Source organism: Melospiza melodia, chromosome 22 (assembly GCF_035770615.1).
Source record: "Melospiza melodia melodia isolate bMelMel2 chromosome 22, bMelMel2.pri, whole genome shotgun sequence".
In the NCBI taxonomy this organism is placed as follows: domain Eukaryota; kingdom Metazoa; phylum Chordata; class Aves; order Passeriformes; family Passerellidae; genus Melospiza; species Melospiza melodia.
In genome coordinates this window covers 11649364-11673754 of record NC_086215.1, presented here as the reverse complement: position 1 = coordinate 11673754, position 24391 = coordinate 11649364, and the positions used below count along the sequence as shown (strand labels likewise).

At 43.5% G+C, this 24391-nt stretch overlaps 1 protein-coding gene across 1 annotated transcript in view; it reads right to left on the bottom strand.

Moving 5' to 3' along the window:
* Window positions 1-4959, bottom strand: part of DAB2IP (DAB2 interacting protein) — a 151087-nt gene extending 146128 nt beyond the window's left edge. Inside the window, exon 1 of the mRNA XM_063174536.1 lies at window positions 4576-4959. Within this exon, the coding sequence (XP_063030606.1) occupies window positions 4576-4693 (118 nt within the window). The 5' untranslated portion in view covers window positions 4694-4959. The remainder of the gene's footprint in view (window positions 1-4575) is intronic.
* Between the last annotated feature and the right edge of the window lie 19432 nt (window positions 4960-24391).

Sequence of the window (24391 nt, the reverse complement as noted above, 5' to 3'; positions counted from 1 at the left end):
CACCAATGGCATCCCAACAACCCTTGGCTGGAGGGTTCAGAAACCCCACTGGGTCAAACTGTGGGGCTCAGATCTCATTAACAAGGGACACTTCCCTCTGGGCTCCTCCAGTTCCTTTCAGCTGCTAGCAGAGTCTCATTAATGGAAAAACTTCTCACCTATAAACACCTGGATACATCAAATGTATGCTTGGAGCTCCTCCTCATCTCTGCTCCCAGGAAATCCCTTCCTGTGCACTCTTCCATCCCATCCAGTTATGGTGAATTCCCCTTCCAGCTCTGGCTGATGTAGAAAGTTCTGAGGGAGACTGGCAGTGCTGTGTGGAACAGATGGATCTGGGAGGATCCCTCACAATGATCTGAAGTTCCTCTCTTTTAGGAGAAATATAGAGAGGCCTGACTAGGAAAAGACCCTTTTCTTTAGTTCCAAAGAACCAAGAGATGACTGTGACTATTTCCATCACCTCCAAGTATGGATGGTTACATTCCCTTCGTTGGATGTTCCTTCAGGATTCCATCTGGGTGGTTCTCCCTTGTTAAATGCCCATAATCCAGTGGGATGCTCATTTATTGACTGCTCTGCCCCCTTCTCCTGAATTCAGCAGGGACTGAGAGGAAGCCACTGCATGCAATGGTTGTCCCCAACTCAATTTCCAAGCTGGAAATTACAGAATGCATCTACAAATCATTGTGCAGTAATCTGCTCAATCCTTGAGCTCCCATTCCTCTGGAGCTTTCCCACTCAACTCTGCTACCACACATAACCTACAAAAAATCCCGTGTTTCCAATCCTTGCTTCAGCTTTTCTCTCTACCAGGTGTGATTTCTAATGCAGGCCAAGGTGTCATTGAGGCCAGGATGTCATTACTGCCCTCGAACAGTGCCTGAAGAATCTCAATTACCAACAGCAAAGTTCAAGCTTGGCTGCCATCCAAGTAATTCACCTGGCTCAATGTGTACGTCAAAGACTGGAAAAAATATGCTGTAATTATTGTGTTATTAAAGCACAATGGTTTAATTTCATTTCTTTGTGGCACAAAATCTGCATCTGTGATTCACACCTATTGTGTAGGGAATATGATTCCACCAAAACCAGTAGCTGGGATCTGGTCTACAAGGTTGTTCAAAAAGTCTAATAAAAATCTTGTGCTCTTTAAGGATTAACAACTGAATCACAAAGAAATATTGTCAGGACACAGAAAAGAATAAACTCAGAGGTGGTTCCAGTGCTGACAAGAGCTGTACAAACTGAGATCTGAGCAATTAGAAGACACAAAGAATACATAATTCATAGATATTTTGTACTCAAGAGTTTGCACACAAATAAAACATCTTATAAATCTTGAGCAGCTTGCAGAAAGCTGCTGAGCTGTCTTTTATTTGTGGAGCAGCAAGTGGCTATAGTACAAAAGAGAAATCCATAGCTCTGATATGTCATCCCTCCAAAATGGGTAATTTAGGGTTATGGTTTCAGAATCAGCACATTCTTCAGCAAGTTTCTTCCAAGAATTTTTTTTTTTGGTGAAAAGAAGTAAATCCATGTCACTACATTAAAAAGAACACTTCAAAAACTCAGAGCTGTGAGCCACCACAAAATGACAATAATGTTTCTCTACATGCCTGCATTCCAGAGAATGGAAAGAAAATAATGGGTGGGGGAGAAGGAGAAAATAATGTGGGGGTTGCTTTAATGATTTTTATAAGCTATATGAGAACCTGTAAGTTTCTGTGAGCCTTTATCCCATGTGGAGGAGAAAAGTTACAGAACTCCCTGCACAAATCTCCAAATGAAGAGCAGCCTGTCAGGCTGTGTTCAAGGCAGTCAAGCACTGCAGCTCCCTGGAGAATCACAGAGAAAAATCCAGTAAGCACTGCACCCACAGGTGATGCAAAACCCACAGGGTTTATTCCAGGGGCTGTTACGTCAAGGCAACCAACACAGCTCTTAAATCTCATGTCAGGCCCCCACATAAATGAGTGGTGATTCCCTGCTCAGCTACAAGCAATAATAAATCTATGAGGCATCTCCATGAAAAGTTGGCAACTTAATTTGTTTAGGAAAAAAACCTCCTGTGCTAAGAAATGAGAGACAGCTTCCCAGTGTTGAATATTCCACCACCGTCCTGTGAGCTGAATTCATGCAGGTCAGTAAGCAAATGGAAGGGCTGCAGGAGGCACAAAAAGCAACTGTCAATACATTATTGCCACAAATTCTTCAGAACAGCTTTTTCTGTCATTAGTCATCTCTTGATTGTGCTGGGAATAAGCAACACAGAAGGAACCAGGGCTGAATTTTAAGGTAGAGGGTTAACCCACAGGTAGAGCAAAAATTAAAGAATGGACTTCATTTGGCTGGCAGAAAAGGGGATTTGATTTGGCATTCTTGAAGGTAAAAAGGCACTTTTCCAGCAAGCACAGGAGTTTTAAGTCATGGTCACTCCCCAAGGCATTAAGACTTGTCACATGAGCAGCCCACTTGGATAAACACAACAGCTCCCAGCATGTCCAGAGCTGCTGGATATCCAAGGGACCGAGGAGCAGCTTCCAGAACAACGGAACGTTCTCAAGGGGCAAATCTTCCTGAACAGCACTCTGCTGGCTGATTTCTCAGAACTTTCTGTTTACTGAATTCATGCAAAACAATGCCTGGGATCTCAGAGCAGCAGCTGAGTCGCTCAGTCCTGCAGCTCCAGCAGCAGCACAGGGAAGGAATTGACCTTGTGATCAATAAATGGTTCAACCCATTTGTTTACAATGAGATCGTTAAAATCGAAGAAATTTAAACACAACTAAAAGAAGATGGGGATTTACATAGGAAGGGGAAGCAATGAAATTTTTCCCCAGATCCTTGGTACCAGCAGTGCTTGCTTATCTCTCATTTCCCAGCCTATGAACCTTCCCAGTGTTTGCTGACTTATTCAAATATTTTGTAGGAAAACGAAGTTTCTACACAATGTGACAGAATATACTTCAGATGTCTGTAAGAAAAGAATGAGAACCTATGTATCTTAAATTATGCATTCTAAATTTAATGAGGAATTTAACATATTAGAGAAAATAAAGTTAAACTTTTATTTCCCTCAGAACCCAGACACTCTCTGTGACTCCGAAATGCCAGATTCTAACACTGGGATGGGCAAGAACACCTGCTTACATGTTTGTTAATATCAGCTCAACTCTGCATGCACTTCTCTGAAATCCTAAAACTTCCTGCTGGAAAGAAAATGAGATTTAATTCTGTGTCTCAGTGTCTAAGAGGAGGTATGAGACATGAGAGGTAGATGCTGTTCTTCCAGAGAGGAATTAATATAACTACATATGAAATAGAATAGAAAAGAGAAATAAGAAGTGTGAGACTCCCCTCTTAATATTTTCATGCAAATATCATCATTTGAAACACCACTGAAATCTGTCCTTGATTATTTTAAGTTCTATTTCAGCAGGGCACAGAGCCCCAAGTAAAGCAGTGCTGCCTACTTATATGTGCCCAGTCAACTGTTCACATAGTTTAAATGTTACTTCATTCCCTTAACCACATTCTTTCCACACAGTTTTAGGTCTCTGTGATATTAAAACTGCAGTTGTGTTGGACTTGAAGCTCTGTTTACCAGCAGAGAATATGCTGTGGGAAATCCATAACTACTTCCTGAACAATATTTATGTGGGAAGTGGAATATTTAGTGGATTTCAAGCTGTATTCAGAATATACTGAATGCATATTAAACAGTTGAGAATCAATTTATTCCAAAAATCACCATCTGAAATTGTTTTCATAAACATGAATACTTTGTTGTCCTCAATGCAGCCAATTCTCTTCACTAACAGAGAAATGAGACTTGCAAACAACTTTTCCCCTCAATTTATGTTTTTTTGTGTGCTTTCCAATAGACTGGATAGCAGAACATCAGCATGTGGAATGCAATAAATCCATGGAATAGCTGCATTTTTAACCATGTACTTTAATTCCAGGGCGAATTTATGTGGTCCTTGGCTAAATATATCCTCCTAAGTAAATTACTCATGCATCTGCCTGTAGGAAAGCTTTCTGCAGATAAAGAATCTGTTCCCAAATGCTACATCTGACAGCACATACAGCACAAAGTTCCATTCTCTCTCAGTGGCAAAAAGCCCCCCAAGCTGAATAAGGTGGAATGCACAGGTCCCTGTTCCCTCTGCACAGACTGCTCAGGAGACAGCTTAATGCTGCCTGCCTCCTGCTCCTTCCAGCAGAATAAATATCTCAATGTATCAGTCTACTACATGTTTGTCTCCAGCCCCTGTAAACAGAGGGATTTCTAAGCTCTTGTGAAGCACATTCCCACATTCATTTCCACTTATCCATGCAGAAGACAGTACAAACACATGCCTACCCCTGTGCCTTTAGCAGGATGGGCAACTCAGATACTCTCATTATCCTTTTTTTCCCCTCTCTCTTCTATGTTTCCTACTTCTTACCATTGGAGTTGTCCTGGTCCAAAGGATTATCTGGTTCCATTACTTCAAATAAAAGCATCCAACATGCAGTTCTCCATGCAGCAGAGGCATAAAAACACAGCAGTTGCCTAAGCTGATTCACCTGATTTATGAATTAGTGCAGCATCCATAAGAGGCTGTGTTTCTTCTTTTGTATTACATCTGGCTCCTTTTCCAACTCGATGGCTGGGTATTACAGCATGCAGGCCTTTTTCCAGCATCCTCTTAATGCATTATATTTAAAGTAGCAGCAACCTTTTTCTCCCATCCCCCAGACTAAGTTACAGCAGTAACTAGGCTGAGCTGGCAGCAAGCGCAGCTCATTCACAACAGGACCTGCAAGCGTTCTCCGAGTCGTGGTGCTGCATAAAGAGGATGATTGATACAATAAAAAGTAAGTGGGCTTTGACACAGCACGGGATGCACTGCACAAAATCCCACCAAAACCAGGCAGAAGTCCTGAGGGTTTGGGGAATGCCTCGCTGAAACCAACAGTCTGCACCCCGTCACGCACAAACACAAATTATGTCCTGTTTCCTCCTCCTCCCCCTCCCCGCTCCAATCTTTTATAACCCTGGATCTCCTCCAGCAATAGTCTGTTCCTCCACTCAGTTTATAATAAACTCTGCCATTGCCGTGTCCCTCGGGCTGGCATGGAGAGGAAGGAGGCTGTTTGCACAATGAACAGCCCAGCCCGCGCCTGACGGGGAGGCAGCTCCGGGACTCTGTGCCGGGCACTGGGAACTTGCTGCAGCAGCAGCCTTTGGCTGGGGACCTCGTCCTGCATTTCCCTGCTCTGCCAAGCCAGGGCTGCTGCTGGGCTGGCGTTGGAAAAGCTCCTGCAAAGGAGCTGAAGGACGAGCCCCAGCTTGGCTGGACTCGGATGGTAAATGACACCAGAGCCTCTCCACAGAGCCCGTATCAGGTGACAGCCAGATCGCAGCACTGCAAGGCAGGTCACCTTCACTCTGCTCCTTGGGTCTGCCACTGCCTCCTCGAGACCTGTCCTAACTCACAACTGCTCCCCGTGCCTCAACCTTCTGTGATAGGGACACTGAAATGTATCTTAGCTCACAGGAAAGGAGCTGAAACCTCCCAGCTTTGCATGTTTTGAACTTCTTGGATAAATGATACAGTACAAGGGCTGAGGAAGAAGACTCCACCACCTGGCTGAGAAATAAAAATTTCATTTTCTCTGAAGACAAGTCCACAAAATAACAGAAAAATATATCAAAGTGCAACTCTAAACCAAGCTGTGCCTCCGAAAGGCAAATTCATATTGCTGTTACAACAGTCCTGAAATAATTCCTCAAATCTAGCTTTTAGGATCAACTTTACCTCGAACCCACAATTCAAACTCTTCCCTCCACACTCCAGCGAAGGCATTAACACATACCTTGTTTCAAAAGAATGTTTTTCACAGAATCCAAGGCAAGAATCCCCCTAAGCACCCAGAGCAGCCCGAGTGCATTTTGGGGTTGCCGTGGCTGGTGCCAGAGCCCTGAGGCAGGCAGGGGCTGCTATTTCGGGCCCTGGGTAAGGCTCTGCCTCAGCAGCTCCCCCTTCCCAGCGCCGGGAAGCGGCTCTGGCGCTCCCGCTGCCGCCGGGGGCTCCGCGCTGTGGGCGGACAAATGAATGGCTGGCTGAAGGCAGCAAAACACCGAGCTCTGCCTGGAGGAATTAACAGCAGCCTGACAGGGCTCTGCGGTAATTGTGCCTTGCAAACCCATTTTAGCACTGTTCCTGAGGGCTAGGCCATATTAATAGAAGAAAGACTCATTTCCATCTATTTGTTTTAAGTATTGCACAGTCTATAGCCTGTTAAATACTGTTCCGAGATCTCTGCCCTGGGGGAAATTACAGTGCTGCAAACCCTCTATTCTCCCCCCTCCACCCTACGCTCCCGATGTTCTTTACAACTTCAATACTTCTCCCACTCGCTGACAAAACAAAAAAACCTCCCTCTTTCCACCTTCCCCACAAAAACACCTACTCGGGACTGCAGGCACACGGCACAGCCTGTCAGCAGGGCTCCACCTGCTCTGGGCCATGTCCACGGGCCACGAGCAGTGCCTGATGGAAAAAGGTGTCTGGACTTCTGACTGACACATTGAATCCCTCCAAGATGTCAAAAATGGGTATGGAAGGGATTTGGAGACCTTTGGGGGTGAAGGAGGCCTGAGCAGGTATCATGTGCCTGTTCTGTACCCCAGGATGTGGGGATACACAAACAGGCTGTGACTCACTGACTCCTCGATCACAAGGGACTAAAAATGCCTGGAGAATCAGGACTGTCGACGTAAAGGAACCCATAGTTCTGCAAGGAACATCTGAGTCAAGACAAATTATATACAGAGAAACAATTTGTATTCTGCCATGAAACAGATGCTGCATATACATAATAGAGACAATTTTGAGCCAGAAAAGAATAAACACCTGTGAAGTCTTTCCTTGTGAAGAGTCAGAAATAATCCAGGATACTACAGAATAGCTAAGATCAAGAAATCAAGATAGGAAGGTGAAAAGCAATGGTTGTTTAGACCTCAATGATTTTTTTGTGACAACCAATTTGATTTTAATGACATCCAAATGATTCGCTAATCTCTAGTTACAGACCTAGTAAAAATTAATTCTTAATGTGTAAGTCAGAATGATGTCAATATTTTGGCTAAGACTCTTCACAATTCCTAACAATTGAGCAATTGTCGTACCTTCTTCGTTTGAGCTCAGCTCATGCAGAGAGGCAAAGGAGCTCATGCCATGATTGTGAAAAACAAGGGACAGTTGGAAGACCAGGGCTTTGATCACTTGGGATTTTAATTGCTCAGGCACTGAAAGGAAAACTGCAGAAGTGAAGAGGGAAATGATTTTCAGACAAATGCCTGGATGGTCAGAGGCTGTGCTAGACCAAATCCTAGGAAATGAGCCAAGCTCACTGAACTAATGAGCGTGGAAAGAGAAGTCCAGCGAGCACGTTCTCTGCAATACCCACGAGGTTAAGTGGAACACAAAATGGAGAGTTATGGAAAGCTGACTCTTCAAGGAAGGAATTTAGAAATTGTTGGATGGAAAGGGAAATTAAATGTCTTCTGTTACTGTCTAATCAGAGCCTCTCTGCATTCTCCTCAATAGCTGGTTTGGAGACAGAAAAAGAGCTTCTATCTAATTGTCTAATGGCTGCATGATGTTTGCTTCAGCATCTTTTATGTCCCAGGCTCCAGTCGTGCTCAATATGTCAGCCTACACTGGAGGAATTGGGAGCTGCTACTTCCTAACTCCTATGTCTTTTGCTAACAGATGGAATCATCACTCACATTGGCATTTATTTTACACCGTAACATGAAATTGTAAACAAGAAAGATGACCCTTGCTTCTGGTTTGCTGTAAAGCTTGGGGCAAATCACCTCATCTCTCTATCAGCCACAAGGATCAGCACTGAATCTTTATCATGAAGTAATTGCTTATTTCCACATTAAGCAATAGCCTAAGTTTGCAGTGTAATCTGGTGATATAACTGGTCTTGAATTTATTTCAGGGGAAAGGGTTTCCTTTGTAGGTCTGCTTGGACCATGTTTCCCCACTTCATGTATAGCAGCAATAGAACACAGCCAGCAGAGTCTATAAAAGGCTGTTTCCTATTCTACCAGGTGCCTAAAGATCTACAGGAAAAAGTAAGTGGAAATATTGTCTAAACAAGTGCAGCCAAGAGACATTGTGAAAACAACACTCCATTCTTCAAAATAATATTCCATTCATCCAGAAGATAACTCATCATCCTCGGTAGTGTCCCACAGTGGGAGAAACCCAAGTTGGACTTGCTGATCTTGGCGGTCTTTTCCACCCTCAGTGACTCCAGAGCTCTGTGACTCTCCAAGGAGCCACGAGGGCCCCTGAGGCTGCAGGAAGGAGCGAGGGCAGTGCCAGCCCTTTCCCGGGAGCAGAGCGGCGGCTGGAGGCGGCGTTGGGAGCGGAGCAAAGGCGCAGCGTGGTGCCCCGGCTGCTGCCACCACCCGGCCCCTCCCGGAACACAAATTCCCTTGTAGGAGGGAGCAATCAATGCCTGCGGGTTGAAAAGCCAGCGAGGCACAGACCTGCTTAACAAAACCCTTTGCCAAGGTTACCGGGGGTGTTGTCAAAGCCTCCTCTTTTGTGAGGGCTGAATAACAATTCATACCCAGTAACCGGCTTCGGTTTCTTTGGCTTTACCTGGCACGTTTTCAAAGTCACTGCTCATGGCTGGGGCTGTTCCCATTGAGATTCAGCTTATCTTGCCCTGGACAGCAAGTGCAGGGATCATCTGACTCCAGAAGTTCATGCCAAAGCCCTTTTGTGCTGCTTTGCTGCTTGAGCTGAACTACAGCTCTTAGAAATGTGCTTGAATATGTCACGGGCACAAATGGAAATGATGCAGCCTTGGTTACTCCATACTGGGGGGGAAGAATTTCATTTAGAGAAGTTAAATATTACTGGGATCTTCAGGAGGGCCCAGCTGCAGAGCAGCCCCAGCTATGAAGATTCTATCTGTGCAAATGCTCCTGCTATTAAGTCAGCAGGCTTTTATCTTAATTTTCAGAAGAAGGTGATGCTCTAATCACACATCTGAGGTGGTAACTTTTCATCCAGAACTCAGCAAAGCTCCACCACAGAGAAAAAACATGTGCAAAAATAGGTGTAATGATTAAATGGAGTGTGAAAAGCTCCAAGATCAGTGCTGGAGACAGAGGCAATGTGAAAGACATTCCCCAGGAAATCAGTGCAAGGACTGGCTCCTGTCACACCTTCCCTCAGTGCTCTCTGTGCTGTGAAGCATTAGGAGTTTGGTGTATCAGCATGGTCTCTGGTGGAAGAGCAGTTCTGTGTCTGCTACATGCCCAAAGCTCAGCACTTCCTGAACCCCCTTTGCCTTTAGAAGCCATTTGCTGAACAGACTGAGCCTTTTATCTCTATTTAAATCTCTGCCACAAGCTACTAAATCTTGTAATCATTAACAAACAAAATTCTAAAGAAAAGAAAACAACAAAATGCTTCAGAGTAACAGGCTCCATAGCAATTATAGAAAATACAACTATTGCTATGAAAGGAGCACACATTAAAATTCTACTGTGAAAAATGCCAACAATCAAATGTAGCCAATATTTTAAAGACCCCAAAAATTGATAATAACATCAGGACATTGTTTCAGGGTCACTAGAACATATCATCACCTCCTGCTACTGTAAACTTCAGACTGAGGAAAGTGTCTCTGGGTTTCTTTAGTAAAACCCTACTGGCAGTTCAATGGGGGAAAATCAAACTAAACTGACTCCTGGGCAGAAATAACAAAAGGTCTGCAACACCCAGAGTTCTGTGCCAAATTTACCGAGCTGTCTGCTGAGATTCCATCTGAGCTGACTCTACAGATTCCTCACTATGTTCCTGCAGTTGTCTCCTAGAAACAGGAACAAGAAGCATTTGCTGTTTTCTCAGCTCTTTTGTAAAACTCTGCAAAGCTTTGCTCACGTTCCGGATGCCCTGGGATCAGTGTGTGGATGGACAGCTTGGGACAGAGCATTCCTCTTCACTGCTGTGTTATGGAAATGAGATCCAGCAGCAACAGTGTAACATCAATGTATCATTAATAAAAACTCCCATGAAATACCCCCAGAATGTGCAATTCAGAGAAACAGGCATAGAAACATTTGGGTACTTAACCAGGATCCTGAGGATACCCAAACATTGGGTCAGTAGCTTACAAGTGTAGACTACATTGACATTTACTCACCCTTCCTTCTTGCACCAAGCTGAATTCATGGTGACTGCAGCTCTGAAGGGATCTTACTGCACAGCAACATGAGGGAATCACATGCAGACTCTTGAAACATGGGCAGAAATTCTACCTGATGTTTCTGTGAAGATTCAGGCTAAAAGAAATAAAATGCAAATAAACTACTAAATCCTCAATAATGTCTGCTGGAATAGAAGCCCTGGTGTAGCATTTATACATCTTTTTGCATATTGAATATCATCTTTTCTTCCCTATTCCTGGTATGGCCAGTGCCATACTCAATGTAAATGAGGGAAAAAATTGACACCCAGATTCTCTGAAATCTTGATGTCCACAGAGCAGTAGATTATTCCCACACATCCATAGTTACAGTATAGAAATGCTGGACTCCTTTCCATTTGCAAGTTCTCTCCAGAAATACATGGAGCTTAGAAAGAAGAAGAAATTCCAGATAGTGTTTAGGCATGTGAACAAAGCTGCTGCATTAAAATGTGGTGTGAGCCCTCAAGGGCCGTCAGTCTGTCTGCTCTGAGCCTGCTCATTCTTTGCCTTCATTTATTGTTTCTTGTCTTTCCCTCCTTCTTTCCCTTTCAGTTTTGAGATTCAGCCAATTTTTGTCTTTCCAGATCAGGCAGCTCCTTCATTTCATGGCTTTTTGGGGCTAAGTTACTCCATATGGGTTCCTGCATTATGTGAAGCTCCCATAACAAAACGCAAAGGTTTTGAGATAACTTTTGTTTGTTGCTGTCATTTGGAAAGTGAAACCCAAGATAAATGATGGCTTATTCTTTCTTTGGGTTTCTAATCTGTTTCTGGTTTAAAAAAAAAAGCTTATAACGTTTCTTTTTGGGATATTACTGTCAGTCTTCCTTTTTGTTGTCCAGTAACTTTTGGGTTCGCATTCACTTTTCAATATTCTCCCTTGCTTTAGGCAGAATAAAAGTATGAGAACACAGTCTCTGTTCTCACTCAATTAGACTGCCTGAGCCAGGCCCTCAGAAACAGATCGAAATACCTGACAGAGAAACCAGTTTTAACCCAGTTTCCATAGAATTATTGAGATATTGGTGTGGGTGTAAAGTACTTCCAGCAAATCTCATTTCAGACTTGGCTAGAAAATGCGAAACTTCACTGAAATCAACAGGAAGAGGAAACATAAGGTGAAAAGACAGAAAATAAATGCTCATCTTGGCATCCTTGGGAGGTTCAGACCTGCTATTCATTATGTTGATGAACAAAAATCCTGACCAATCAATCACTTACCCTGCACTTCCTTTCCTGACTCCTATGATACTTCTCCAATTAGTCCATGTGAAGCTCATCCTTTATCTTTCCTATAGAGTATTTTGGGAATCTAAAACAGTTATTTGGGAATTCCACCCTCTTGATTCATGTTTCCACCACAGGTCAGCCCTCAGGTGGGGGATGCTTCACCCATTTACCCTGAAATACTTCTTAGCTCAGCACAGATGAAGGTCAAGTCGAATTAACATTTCCTTACAGCATTTTAGGCAATACAGCTACAAAGACAAGAAATGAAAGAAAACCATTTTAGTCTACTTAAACCCAAATTAAATATACGAGTTCCTCTTTCTGTGTATGTGGGTGATTGATACAGTTGGATTTCCACATTGAGGCGTTCTGTCTCTGCTTACTTTACCCACTCATTCTAGACCCCCTTTCCTGGTGGAACAGGCTGGGTTTTGTAACTGATCTTCCTGTGTATCTCATCTCCTCTAGAAACTCCAGTAAGGTGTTTCAGCTTCTTCATCTTTTCATTAACTTCTTCATTTTCCGTATCAAGTCTGACTTGGGGCAGTGTGGAACTGCTTTAGACTCAGCTCTGATGCTGTTTGTTCAGACGTGTGTGTCCACCTCTCCCTAGGCAATATTGGCATCTCCAGACTCTCCAATCTTCCAGCTTTGTTCTAACTGAAATTATTAGAATGACTGGAAGAATTAAAAGTACTTTTTTTCCTCCTCCTTTTTGGCAGCCTACTTTTATCTGATTTAGCTCTGTCCTCGTTTGCCTTCTTATTCTGACAAGGAGATACAAAAAATTTCTATAATCAGTTCCCATCACTTGATAGAATAATTTTAGTGTCAGATGAAACTGGCTTTGCCTGATGCTCAGAAATGCCTTTCAGGCTGCACAGACTGTGAGATCCCCTCTTGGGCTTCTCTTCTGCTGCAGGTTTTTATCATCAGCACAAAATCCTCCCCGTGTCCAATTCTGCAGCCACAAGGGGCATGTCAGTAAAACACATCTGTCCCAGGATCCTACAGAGCCCTCCTCAGCCACTGGAGCCGGGGCTTCAAAGCTCTTTGAGTTCCTGTACCAAGCACCAATTTAATTTCCCTTTCTTCATCAATTCTTCATTCTCTCGTGATGTCTTGGCAACATTTTGTTCCCGTTCAACATTCATCATTAGCTTCTCTTTTTCTCTTACTTCCTTTTATATTCCTTTCCCTCCCATCTGCTAATTTAAAAGGAAATTGCCTGGTATTCAGCATTATCAGCCAATCTGTTTACTGTGCTCTTGTTCCAGTGAAGACCATTTCTCACACACTGAGCTGCTCTGTCTCACCCCCTACCCACTGTTATTATCCTCAAAGCCTTTATTTTCTTCCATATGCCACCTGGAGAGCTAAGTACCCCTCCAGAGGTATTCAGCTCCCCAAAATTCAGTCTCTCTTTTTAGAATTAGGATGTGGAAATGAAGATCCATGTGGAAGAAGAGAGTTTCCCAGGCACAGGCCTTGCCTCCCTCCCAGGCAGTCCCAGCACATTGGCACCCACAGAAAGGAGAGTCCTGGCACCATTCTGGCTGCTGGGGGAGCAGCATTCCCACCCACACATCCCACACCCAGCCAGGGAGACCACCTCCATGGGAATCAAGCTTTTTCTTGTGAAAGAGCTTCCCAAATCCTCCCCTCCCACCACATCAGCCCAGCTGTTCCCAGCAGTCCCTCCTGGAAGCACCTAAATAATTTCTGTTCTACATGGTTGGTTTTGCTGATCTTGCCCTGCTCAATACTGCACAGTTTGTGATTTCATCACTGACAATAACTCTGATTTTGACCTCATGCTCCAAGCCTTTAAGATAAAAGATGAATAATACAAAGTCTCCTTTGATCCCTATCACAGTGGCTAATGCTGAGAGTAAAATGTTGAAATAGTCCTTGATAGCAGCAACATGAGAGTTTTGCTTACCCAGGGCCAGCAAGTGGAACTGGTGCTAATGGCTGCTGAAACAACTCACAGCAAAGGCTTCATTAAACCTCCAAATGCCACAGTTCTCCTCTCAGGGTCTACTGAAATACTTTAGAGAGAAGGAGGTTCTCTCCCTTCAAAGGAGGTTCACATTGTGAGTGATGGTCCTATTGAATTATTTAAAATATCAATATAAACAAAAATATGCATCTGTTTCTCTAGAGGTGAGATCAGCTGACAAAAATGATCTCCACTATGAAATGCCTTGGCTTTAAACAGAGGAGTTTAGAATACATGAGAGAAGTGAGATTCCACCTTATCAAATACTGTAGTCTGTGTTCAGGTAGATGTTATGAAATATCTCTGTTGATCTGAACAGAGATTTGACATCTTCTCTCTGCTCTCAAGCTGGTCCATTCTGAGTGAGGTATTCCAGCAAATCTGTAATTTTAAGCAGGTAAGCAAACAAACCTGCTTCAAAGCTGAAGCATTTTACTTAACTGGTACTTTGATAAAAGCAAATCTTGACAAAGTCAGTGAAAGCCACACAACCTCAAAATAGCTAAAACCACCTTCTCTGGGGGAAATTAGGAAAAATATTTATATATGTACATTTTTAAATTCTTTTTAAAAACCCACAAAAATGTTCAACTTTTGTATGATTTTGTTACTAATTATACAAATCTTTATGCGCTGAAATGAGTGAATTCTTGTGTAACAGAAAAGTAGATCAGAATAATTTTACTGAATATTGGAGCTTGACTCCTTACCAACTGCAGAAGGTATCATGCTGCTGTATTGTATGTTGCTTAGCAATATAATGTGAGAAGCAGCACCACAGTCCTTGACAGCACCATTGTCCATTGAAATGCTTGTGAAATATTACCTGGGTTATATAAAGGTAGCACACAGTCACAGAAAATAGCATGAAGTTTCCAAAAGCACAAAGAAGGCTGGAAAGAAAAGGCATTGCTATTCCAGTGGCAAAAAGGTCTCCCTGGATGATCTTTCACTATCTGAATCCAGGCAGCATAAATTAAATATGGAGAAATCATGTCTGTGCAGTGTCCCTGCAGCTGTGCTGTGCAGCAACGCCTCCCTCCCCAGGATGTGCCAGGGCCTCTGCACTGCTGCCCCAGACACCTCCTGCTTCTCGTTCCTTGTCCTGCTCTGGAGGAAAAGTCTTGTGCCCTCCCCCAGGCTGAGCAGAATATGGGCAAGGGAGAAGCAGCAAGCCAAGATGGATTTGTTCTACAAACAGATGACATGACAGAGCCTTATCAGTTAGATAAATGTGAATATTCACCTCTGGAGGCCCCCCAGCACCCCAGGGTCCCAGGCACACCCCCTGGCCCTGTAGCTGGGCTCTGTGCAGTTCTGAAATGCCACATGGCTGAGCTGGGCTGGCAGTGCCATGAATAACTCCAAGGGTAATGGATTGCTCTGAGCTGCTGCAGCAGGAGGTCACAACCCACACCCACACACAGAACTGTGTCACCAGCAGACTGAAGCTGAACTCAGGGCCTTGCAGCTCACAACACAATCCCTGGATTCACCAAGTGCTGTCAGCTGAGCGAGCATCAGGCTCATATTCTTACTTGGTCACACAGAACTAACCTCACATTATGATGGTTCATAAAGACACAGGAGCATATCCGCATCTTAGTGAAAAAAATATTGAATGGACATGACAGATCCTAGGGGCCTTTCCAAGGAACAATTCAATATTCCCTTTTATAGTATTTGGCACACCACAGAGTTTATTCAGCTTGAATTAACTAATGGATTTGAGCATTCTCTTTAAAGAGAAAAGATGTTGAGTTCACTGACTGCAGAGTTACAGAACGCTTTAGACAAATCTCACAAACTGATTTACCACAAAACCTGTGCTGACTTTTCTCTAAACTCACAGCAACCTATGCCTCATATTTTAAAATGAGAATTTATAAAATGCATTTAGAACATTTATTTTTGTTGATAGATATATTACAAATAAACATGGGAAGTTATTTGCTTTTATAAAAAAGTGAGGATTGACAAAGTAAAAGATGCTGTGCTGTTGAATGAAATCAAAGAAAAGAAACAAAGGTTTCAGGTGGGACAGTCCCTTCCAACACGCCCACAAACCCCACTGCATGAACACACAGAGCACGGATTTAGAGGAGGATCCACTTCCTTCCCACAGAGCAGAACCTCATATTAATACAGTAGCAACAGTGAGACTTAACCAGTAATAAACCTCACTCATTTTCACCCAAGAGAAATCTGATTTTTGATCTCAGGGATTGAGATGGCACTCAAGAAGTATCATTTGCACTTGATATGTAAGACCCATTCTCCTAAATCAACATGAAGTGAGTAGTTTAAGCAGGAAGGGCACTTCAGCTGAAAGTAATTATGTTTGTCTCCATATAAAACCAGACGTGTTTGTTACAGAGACCTTCCTGAGCTCACAGCTACTCCTTGTAGCAAACTGTGCAGCCTGCTCGGGGTGTTAAGGACACAAGCCCCCCTCATGGTGCAGGAGCTCCAGAGAGGAACTGGAGAAAGGCCCTTAGAAAGAGCAGCTCCCCATATGTGTCCATGAAGGCAGCATTTTCTCCCAGGAAAAGGACCCAGGAGAACTTTTACAGGTCCCAGCTGATCACTGGGAGGTGTTCCCAAAACTTTGATCATTTGAATAGGGACTGCAGAACAATGTATGGGTCATCAGAAATATTGTATTTCCATTACAGCCTTTCTTAGGCCTTTGAATAATTTCATACTTCTTTGAATTCCTTAATTTGGTTCCTTTAACTTAACTTTTTTTGAACTTCTGCTACATATTGTTGGTGTTTCAGCCTTGGTTTCCTTTCACCCAATCTGAAATGAAGATCTATTCTGTGCCTCTAATGGATTTTCTGGTTAAACATAAGTGAATGTATCATTCAGCCAGAAGGTTTTTCATAAAAGTGCAGCCTTACAATAGATTAAAAGCAGTCAGCTTTTACCAATACAGGCCCCTTTTCAGATATGGTGCTTCAGAGAAGATCTGTAGAGGCAGACTTCTGCCTTTATTCCTTATTTTCATCCCAAGGAGAGGTTTTTCAAATTCACTTAAACTGATGTTGCTCTCGGTTTTTTACTTTAATTTGCAGTTGAGAACCAGCGAAGGTGGCTGGCATGATACAACTGCGCTCTGTCTCACTCTCTGCACAAATAATTTTAGCAGGAGAATAAATAACAGCCCTGTTTTCATAGTCAATTGCTCAGAATAACTTTCAAAGTCTGCCCTTACGTTTCTGACCTTCCTGAGCACACTGGAAGCACCCAGAAGTGGGGAACAGTTTCAGTTAAAGGGTGAAGAGCAAACCCATTCCTGGCTTCCTCTCAGCTGAGCCTTTCAGGATCAATCAGCATCATTTACTTGGCTTGTCAGTTCAGGCCACAGACCCGGCTGATATTGATCCCGTGTCTCCCTCTGACTGTGCCGAGCCTTGGGGCTGATTCCCTGTGGCCAGAGGGTGTTAAACACACTGACCAACAGCTGGGGGCTGCATCTGCCCCCAGGGGGAAAGCCCAGCAGTGCCCGTGCTGGGTGAGGTGCTCAGCCCTGCACACCCCAGAGCCTTTCCTCCAACCCTGTGCTCCCTACGAGGGGCTGCAGAGCAGGCCTGGGATGACAGAGAGGCACCCACACGTGCTCCGAAGGCTCCTGGGCTGCACAGCAGGAGGAGCCAGCACCTCTATGCACAGCTGAGCAACAAGAACAGCTCAGTGACAACAGCCCCCATAACACCGACCATGGGGACACACGGAGACGGCTCCTCCTACAAACCCCGCAGCCGAAGTACAGCAATGATGGGGACGACCCTGCCGGCCTGGCCTGGGATTTGGGGCAGTGGGTATGGGTGCATTGAGCCCTTTTAAATGGGAATATCTGAAGAAAGCAGTTCGGGCACCAGTGCTCTTCGCATTCTGGTGCTGCCTTGGTTCCCCCATAGCAAAGTCTGAAACTCCCTCTTGTGGGGGATTCGGGAGGATCCCTTCTGGAACAGAGACACCACAGTGAGAAATGAATGGCGTCTAAATCTTCATTTCCCCATACTCTGTCCCCAGCCATTCCGAAACGGGGTGATCTCAATACCAGACAAGACAGAGCCTTGAGGAACGTGATGTGACCTCAGAGCTGACCCCGTCTGAACAGGAAGCAGGAAAAGAAGCAGGGAAGCACATTAGGAACTTCCTACTACTCTATTTCATTAGTTCCACACATAGTTGACATCATGTGTAGGAGATTTTAAGCAAATGACTTCAGGAAACATGGAAATGTACTTCACTGCCCCAATTCCCAAGAGGAAGAGAGGCTAAGGATGAGACAAAACAAATATACAGGATTGGGTTGAAGTATCTTCAGAGCCTCTTCTCTTTGTACCCCAAAGGAAGCACAGACTGCAGCCCCAGGTACTGCTAAATCACCATTTTGATTCACTACAGCCTAATTCTAAAAATACCAATGTAGTTCTGGGCATCAATATTTACAAACCAGATAAACAATACATCTGCACAGTGTTTTACATCCACAAGTCTCAAAGCACTTTGCAAACTCAGAGAAGCACTACAGATCCTCAGAGGTTACAATTGCTTGCTGAGAGTTATGAGCTCAGGCAAGTGCCTGATCTTGGGCTTTGCTGTGGAGCTCAAATCATCCCATGAAAGTTCAGCTCAGTCACTTTGGGCTCAACATAATGAACATTTTATGAGATGGCAGAGATGGAGACAGAAGATACAAAGGCAAAATAGAATTTACCACTCAGGAAACGTTCCCATTCAAAACCTGTATATAAGAATAAGCTCAAGGAAAAAAAAAGGAGTTTTTGAGTCATTTCTTACAATGAATCTTTATAACATCATGAACAAGGTATCAAGGCCATGGCAGCCCAAATGCTGTCCCGGTACAGCTGTACCCCTTTGCTGCTTGTATTTTTAACTGAAGTCAAATGCTTGTCCTTGAATTTATTTTTAACAAGCAGCAGTCACTTCAGCTGAGGGTACAGGGCACTGTGCACTTACATATTCAGCGTGAGTGACTGAAGGAAGAAGACATCCAAATCCTTCCAGATTGTACCCCATTCATAAATGAAATGCAGACCTCATCATCTGAAGTTATGTAACACAAATTGGGATGGTAATTATGTTGAGTGTTTCCTCTGGCAGAGCCAGGTTCTGCAGCCTCCTCACCTTGCTCTACTCTGCAGTTTCTGAATTGTGCCCTGACCTTTTGTTCCACTGCATTCCCACTGACAAACCTTCCACAGCCACTGAGTCACCCAGTCCTGCTCCAGGGCAAATATTCTGCACTTCCATCCTTGCATCCTCCTCCTAAAACCGTCTGTTTGTCCTTCCAACCACGTCAGGTACTGCATTATGCCTGCCCTGGGTTCCCTTCACTGATGCATCTCCTCACTCCCCAGAGGAACAGGATATTTGTCCTGCTGTTTAGGGATTTCTCTCTTTTACTTCCAATATCCAACAGAAGATCACCGTCTCTTCTGAGTTTGTAATTGGAATACTGATTTTCATATGAGTATTTGAATTAATTCAATTTCTTCAATGGAATTTCTCTCCATGTTTTCAATAATTTAAAGACTGGGAGGTTTCCCCCTACAGAGTTCTGATAATCCCAAACACTTATGGGTATTTACACAGGCTGCAGATGTCCCCTCTTCTTCAAACTCTAATTCTTGTAAGTGCACACTTAAATGACACTAGAACTTTAGGACAGCTTTAACCTATGCACTGACATAGATGTCATTTCTATTCTTCTTTAATTGCAAGCAAGAAAATAATTTCTCATTACCAAAAAGTTATGATTGCACTCAAGAGCAGCAGAAATGGGAAGAAATCTCCATAACGACAAATTATATCTAAAATCAACATGGAAATCCAGAGATGGGGACTGTCATGCACAGGGCAAATTCTTTGCTCAGCAGAGCCAAAATCTTTTTTACTGCAGAGGTTGTTACACTATAATAGAGAACATTTGGCTTGAAGCTGATTGAAAAGGTGGGTTTACAATTTGGTATTAAAGGACAATCTGTGACTGGAGAACACAATGAGCAAGACAGCGCCTGATATGAAATGCTGCTTGTCAAGCTTGACATTTTATGTCTCTATTTATATCAGTCTCAAGGAGATGGAGTTTGCTGGCAGTAAATCCCAGCCATTAAAGCAGGATAGAACCTGCTGGAAAAGTTTGTGCCTCAGTTTAATTGGGCTATATTTATCATTAGCACTAGAGTCTTTAACATCTAACCTACTGACATTATTTTTCTCCTTCAAGCCTTTGTACCTCCTTTAGTGCCATAAAGTCTTGTAAAAGTTTTTTTGTTGTTGTAAATTAAGGGGGAAAAATTGAAACATTCGGTCATGCCCTATAGCTACCTAGGCCTAGGTAGAATTTTTAATCTGTGCCTAACAGCAATAGTTTCTCATTTTTATGTTTCCCTGAAATCACAGTAGAAGCAAATGCTAAGCCTAATGTCCCCAGCAGCAGTGAGGCTCATTAGGTACAAGTTGCACCATTTCACTAGGAAAAATAATACATTTCTCTGTGATTTATGAAAGCCAAAACTCAGCCAAGTGCTCAGGTCTCTCCCCAGTTGTGTTACGGCTCAAAAAATTTGCAAAGGGACATTTAAAACACATTTCAAAACAATTTGTCTGAGTGTACATCTTGTTTACAAGAACAAACTATTGAAACCGAGTAATAAAACTTGGAGAAATGCATTTTATAGTGGAAACACTGGCACGAGTTTAATTACTTCAGTGTAACTGGCATCTCTGTGGACAGACTGTTCAGGCACTTCCATTGTGTTTTAAACCTACATGAAAAAGTCAAAGGACAAATCCATAGAGCAAGAAATAGAAACATAAATTCCTTCCAAATGTGAGATGACTTCAGCTGAGAAAGTTTGCAAGCCATTAAGACAGTTCTGTGGATGAAAGGAGAGGCAAGCAGTGGGACTTCCCCCATTGTCCGTGCTGATTCCAGCCTAACCAGTCACAGAGAGCTCTACAACAACTTAACAAGGAACGAGACCTCAAGTCTATCACAAATTGAGCAAAAATAGTAACTCAGGAAATCGATTGCAGGCTTTGAAAGAAATGCATCTTCAGCTGCTGTGTGACAAGAGACATTCACACCACTGCCCACTCCCTGGAGACAGCAGCAAAACACAACAGAAACAGGTGGAGAAGCAGGAAGGACTAAACAATCAGCAAATGAAAGGATTTGTGTTGGGAGCACGGAACACTGAGAGGGTCACACACCACATCCAGCACACTGCTAATCACAGCACCACTCCTGGAGGGAGAAGCACATTAAAGAGAAAGGTAGCATGGTGTAATGACAGACTGCCAGCCCGAGAATCAGCAGCACTTTGCAGGTTTAATGCACCCTGTGAGCTCCAGTGGAACAGTTCCATTGACCACCGGGGCACACTGCAGCAGCTGCTGAGCCAGAGGAACCATCCCTGGAGGGAAATCTCCCATGGCAGGGGTGTGAGGCACAGCTGAGCTGCAGGGCTCCAGGGGGCTCTCCTGCCCCTCTCAGGCACAGCCGTGTCCTGTTCTCACAGCACCGTGGGCACATCTGACACGCAGCAGGGACATCCACTGGGCCAGGGAAACTCCTCATGAGCAGAGCCCAGGCACGGCCAAGGCCACAGAGATGTCACAGGATCTTATGGAGGAGAGGATGTCAGGGATTGTTTTATGCCACACTTGGAATGTTTTAACCTCTGTATTGACTGCCAGTAAACTCTCACCATCACTGAAATTTCAGCACAATTCCCTCCTGGCTTGGGGTGTTCTGTAGAGATTTCTTCCTAAAATCAGGCCCTGTCCAATGTTTGGAAACTGATTTGAATTAAATGCAAGGAAAGAGACTTTATACAAGAAAACCCCACACTTTTCAGGAATATCCACATTATTTACACACAAAATAATTGCTTCTAATTCACCTAGTTCAACCAAAATAGCACTGAAGTCAGACTATGATGTTTTATGTACACACCAACCTTCTTTCGTGTTGGAAATAAAAATAGCATCTTATTACTTTAAGGAAAATAATTAACAGTAATAATCCTAAAAAAGGCTTTCTATTAAATAAGTTTCAGAAAATAGCAAAAATCAGCCCAGTGGGGAGTCATAAAGCAATATATCAGTCACAGAGTTTTTAAAGAATCTACATAGCTTTGTGGGGCTCCCTCGAGCTACTTTAGCTCTGACTAATAAGAACAGATGCACCCAATATGAAATTGTCCTGCTGAAGCAGTAGAAATAAAAATAAAATATTTCTTTCACAAAGCACACCAGAAACTGTTCTATGATCAGATAATCAGCTGCTCAACAAACACTGCATAGAGACAAGCAATAAAAGTCACTGACTAAAGAGTGTCTTGACAGCTCTAAAGGAAGCTTGAGTAAAAGCTTCTAAAGCAGTGCTTTATTAGAGGGATTTACTAAATATAGCAATATCCTCTTGAAAAGTTTATCATCCTATCTTGTAATTTAAACAGTCATCAAATTTATCAAACTTCTAACCAAACAGATCAGAGTCAGAGGCCATAATGGTTTAATCATTTCTGTTCTCTTTTCAAATAATGTTACTGCTGGCCCTGGGGGACAAACAGTTTGCTGTAACTCCCCTGTTCTATTGCAGAATATTGCACATGATGGATTTGGAATGACTGCAGCAACTCCAGCTCAGCCAGGACTTGTAGTTAACCATACTGATAGTGTGGCCATAATTCCCAAACTACACAGAGTAAACACAGAAGATCTGGATGCTAAGAAAGTGTCCTTTTGTCACAAGACAGGGAGTCTGAGCTGCTCACAATGAAGTTTGGGTGTTAAGATCAGTGATTCTGTTCAGTACAGCCTTGTCAGCACTCTGTAGAACGTGTCTGAAATCTGTGTGAATTCCTCTGCAGAACAGGCAGGGTAAAGCTGACCTCTCTGGGATTGGGGACTTCACTTGGAGCAGCAACTGCTGGACTCTGCAACCACATTACAAATCAAGGAAGGAAAAAAATCTCTTCTATCTTGGCATGGTGATAATGAATCCTTTTCAAACTGTCTGCCAGCAATTTACCTTTCCAGAGCCCTGCACGGCTATCCCAGATTCTGGGGAGGATGCAGCCAGAATTGAGAGTGGAATTATGAAGGCCAGAAATGCACAATAGTCATGAATTCATTTTTATCTCTTGAACTGGGAACACGTCATTGGGATAATTTCAGTCATTTGGTTTGAACAGCCTCACAGAGACAAAGCCAGTCATTATTTTACATTGTTCAGCTGCTGGCACCAGCCTGTTTTTGTTTGGTTTTGTACAATGGAAACAGTAAATTTTTCTCCCATTAAACCACTCTCACTATCTTTAAAATTATCTAAACCCTTATAAATTTCTCCTTTTATTTTGTGCTACAGCTCCAAACACTTGGTGTACTCCACTTGATCTATTTAAAGGAACAAATCAAATGAGCCAAAGCTGAAATATTTCATTTCCAGTATCAAACACTTGTGTCAGAATGAAAAATCCTGAACTTCAGGGCTGCCTGGTAGCTGCTGTTGGAAACAGTGCTCTTTACATTATATTCCATATTTTACTTGTGCAACAGTATTTCCCCCAAGGAAAGTAGCAGCAAACATGGGAGATAGTTCAACAAAAGATGAAGAGCCAAATCAAGAGGAAATAAACTGCAGGTAGCTTTGAGTTTTATGAGGAGGTGGGAGGAAATAACATTCCTTAAATTGGAAATAAATTTCTGCTCTTTTCCATATTACTCTTCCATTTAAAGCATCAATTCAGGAGTGAATCTATACTTGTTGTAAAAGAGTCTAAGTAGTTCCTGAACTCATTAGAGTAAAAATGAGTAAAAAACCATGAGTTATTTCATTTGCTCTAGCAGTCAGTATTGGAAGACAGAGATGATGTCTCAGCCTCAACCAATTCTAAACAGGAGCATGTGCTATGTGGCTAATGAAGGCATTTGTATGGCCATGGAATTGTGAGGGAATGAACCACAGCCAGCACAAGATGCCTCTGACTGCTGAACTCAAACTTGATTGAGCAAGAATCAGTCTGTGCTGTGAACTACTGAAAGATCTGGTGGAAAGTGAGGATGAATGGATGGTGCATAATGAATTCTAGGGCTGTGAACTGATCTGTGTTGATTAAGAAAGTGAAATCAAGTGAATAAAAGCATGGACAGAAAGAGCACAAGGGCTCTGTGAACCACAGCTTTCACCTCTGACCAGCACATTCCACTTCTGAGGAATGAACTGCAGAGTGTTGGCCTCGTTAGCACAGCCCGAGGCTCGGGGCTTGTGCAAAGGCTGCAGCACCACGAGGGACAGGGCAAGGGAGGGACAGGGCAGGGAGGGACAGGACAGCACAGGGGGAGGGACAGCACAGGGCAGCGGCTGCCCATGGACAGAGGGCAGGGCTAGATGGGATATGGGAGGAAATTCTCCCCTGTGAGGCTGGGGAGGCCCTGGCACAGGATGCCCCTGGATCCCTGGAAGTGTCCAAGGCCAGGCTGGGTGGAGGCACCTGGTCCAGTCCATGGATGGACCTGAAGTTCCCTTCCAACCCAAACCATTCTGGAATTCCACCACAATCAGAGAAAGCAAGAGGCCACTGTGGGGACTCTGGGAGTGCAGGGATGTGGCTCAGCAGGGCAGGGTGGACATTTACCAGCAGAGAATGAGGAAGGCACAGATGTGATAAGTCAGGACTGGAAATGCCTGGAGATGTGTGCAGGAAATGCCCACATCCCATGACCAACTCTAAGCACGAAGTTAATGCTGAGATACTCAGTGAAAACAATCAAACATTTCAGCAACAGCAGCTGAATGGAAACTCACACCAGTACTTCGACTGCCGAGCTGCGGCT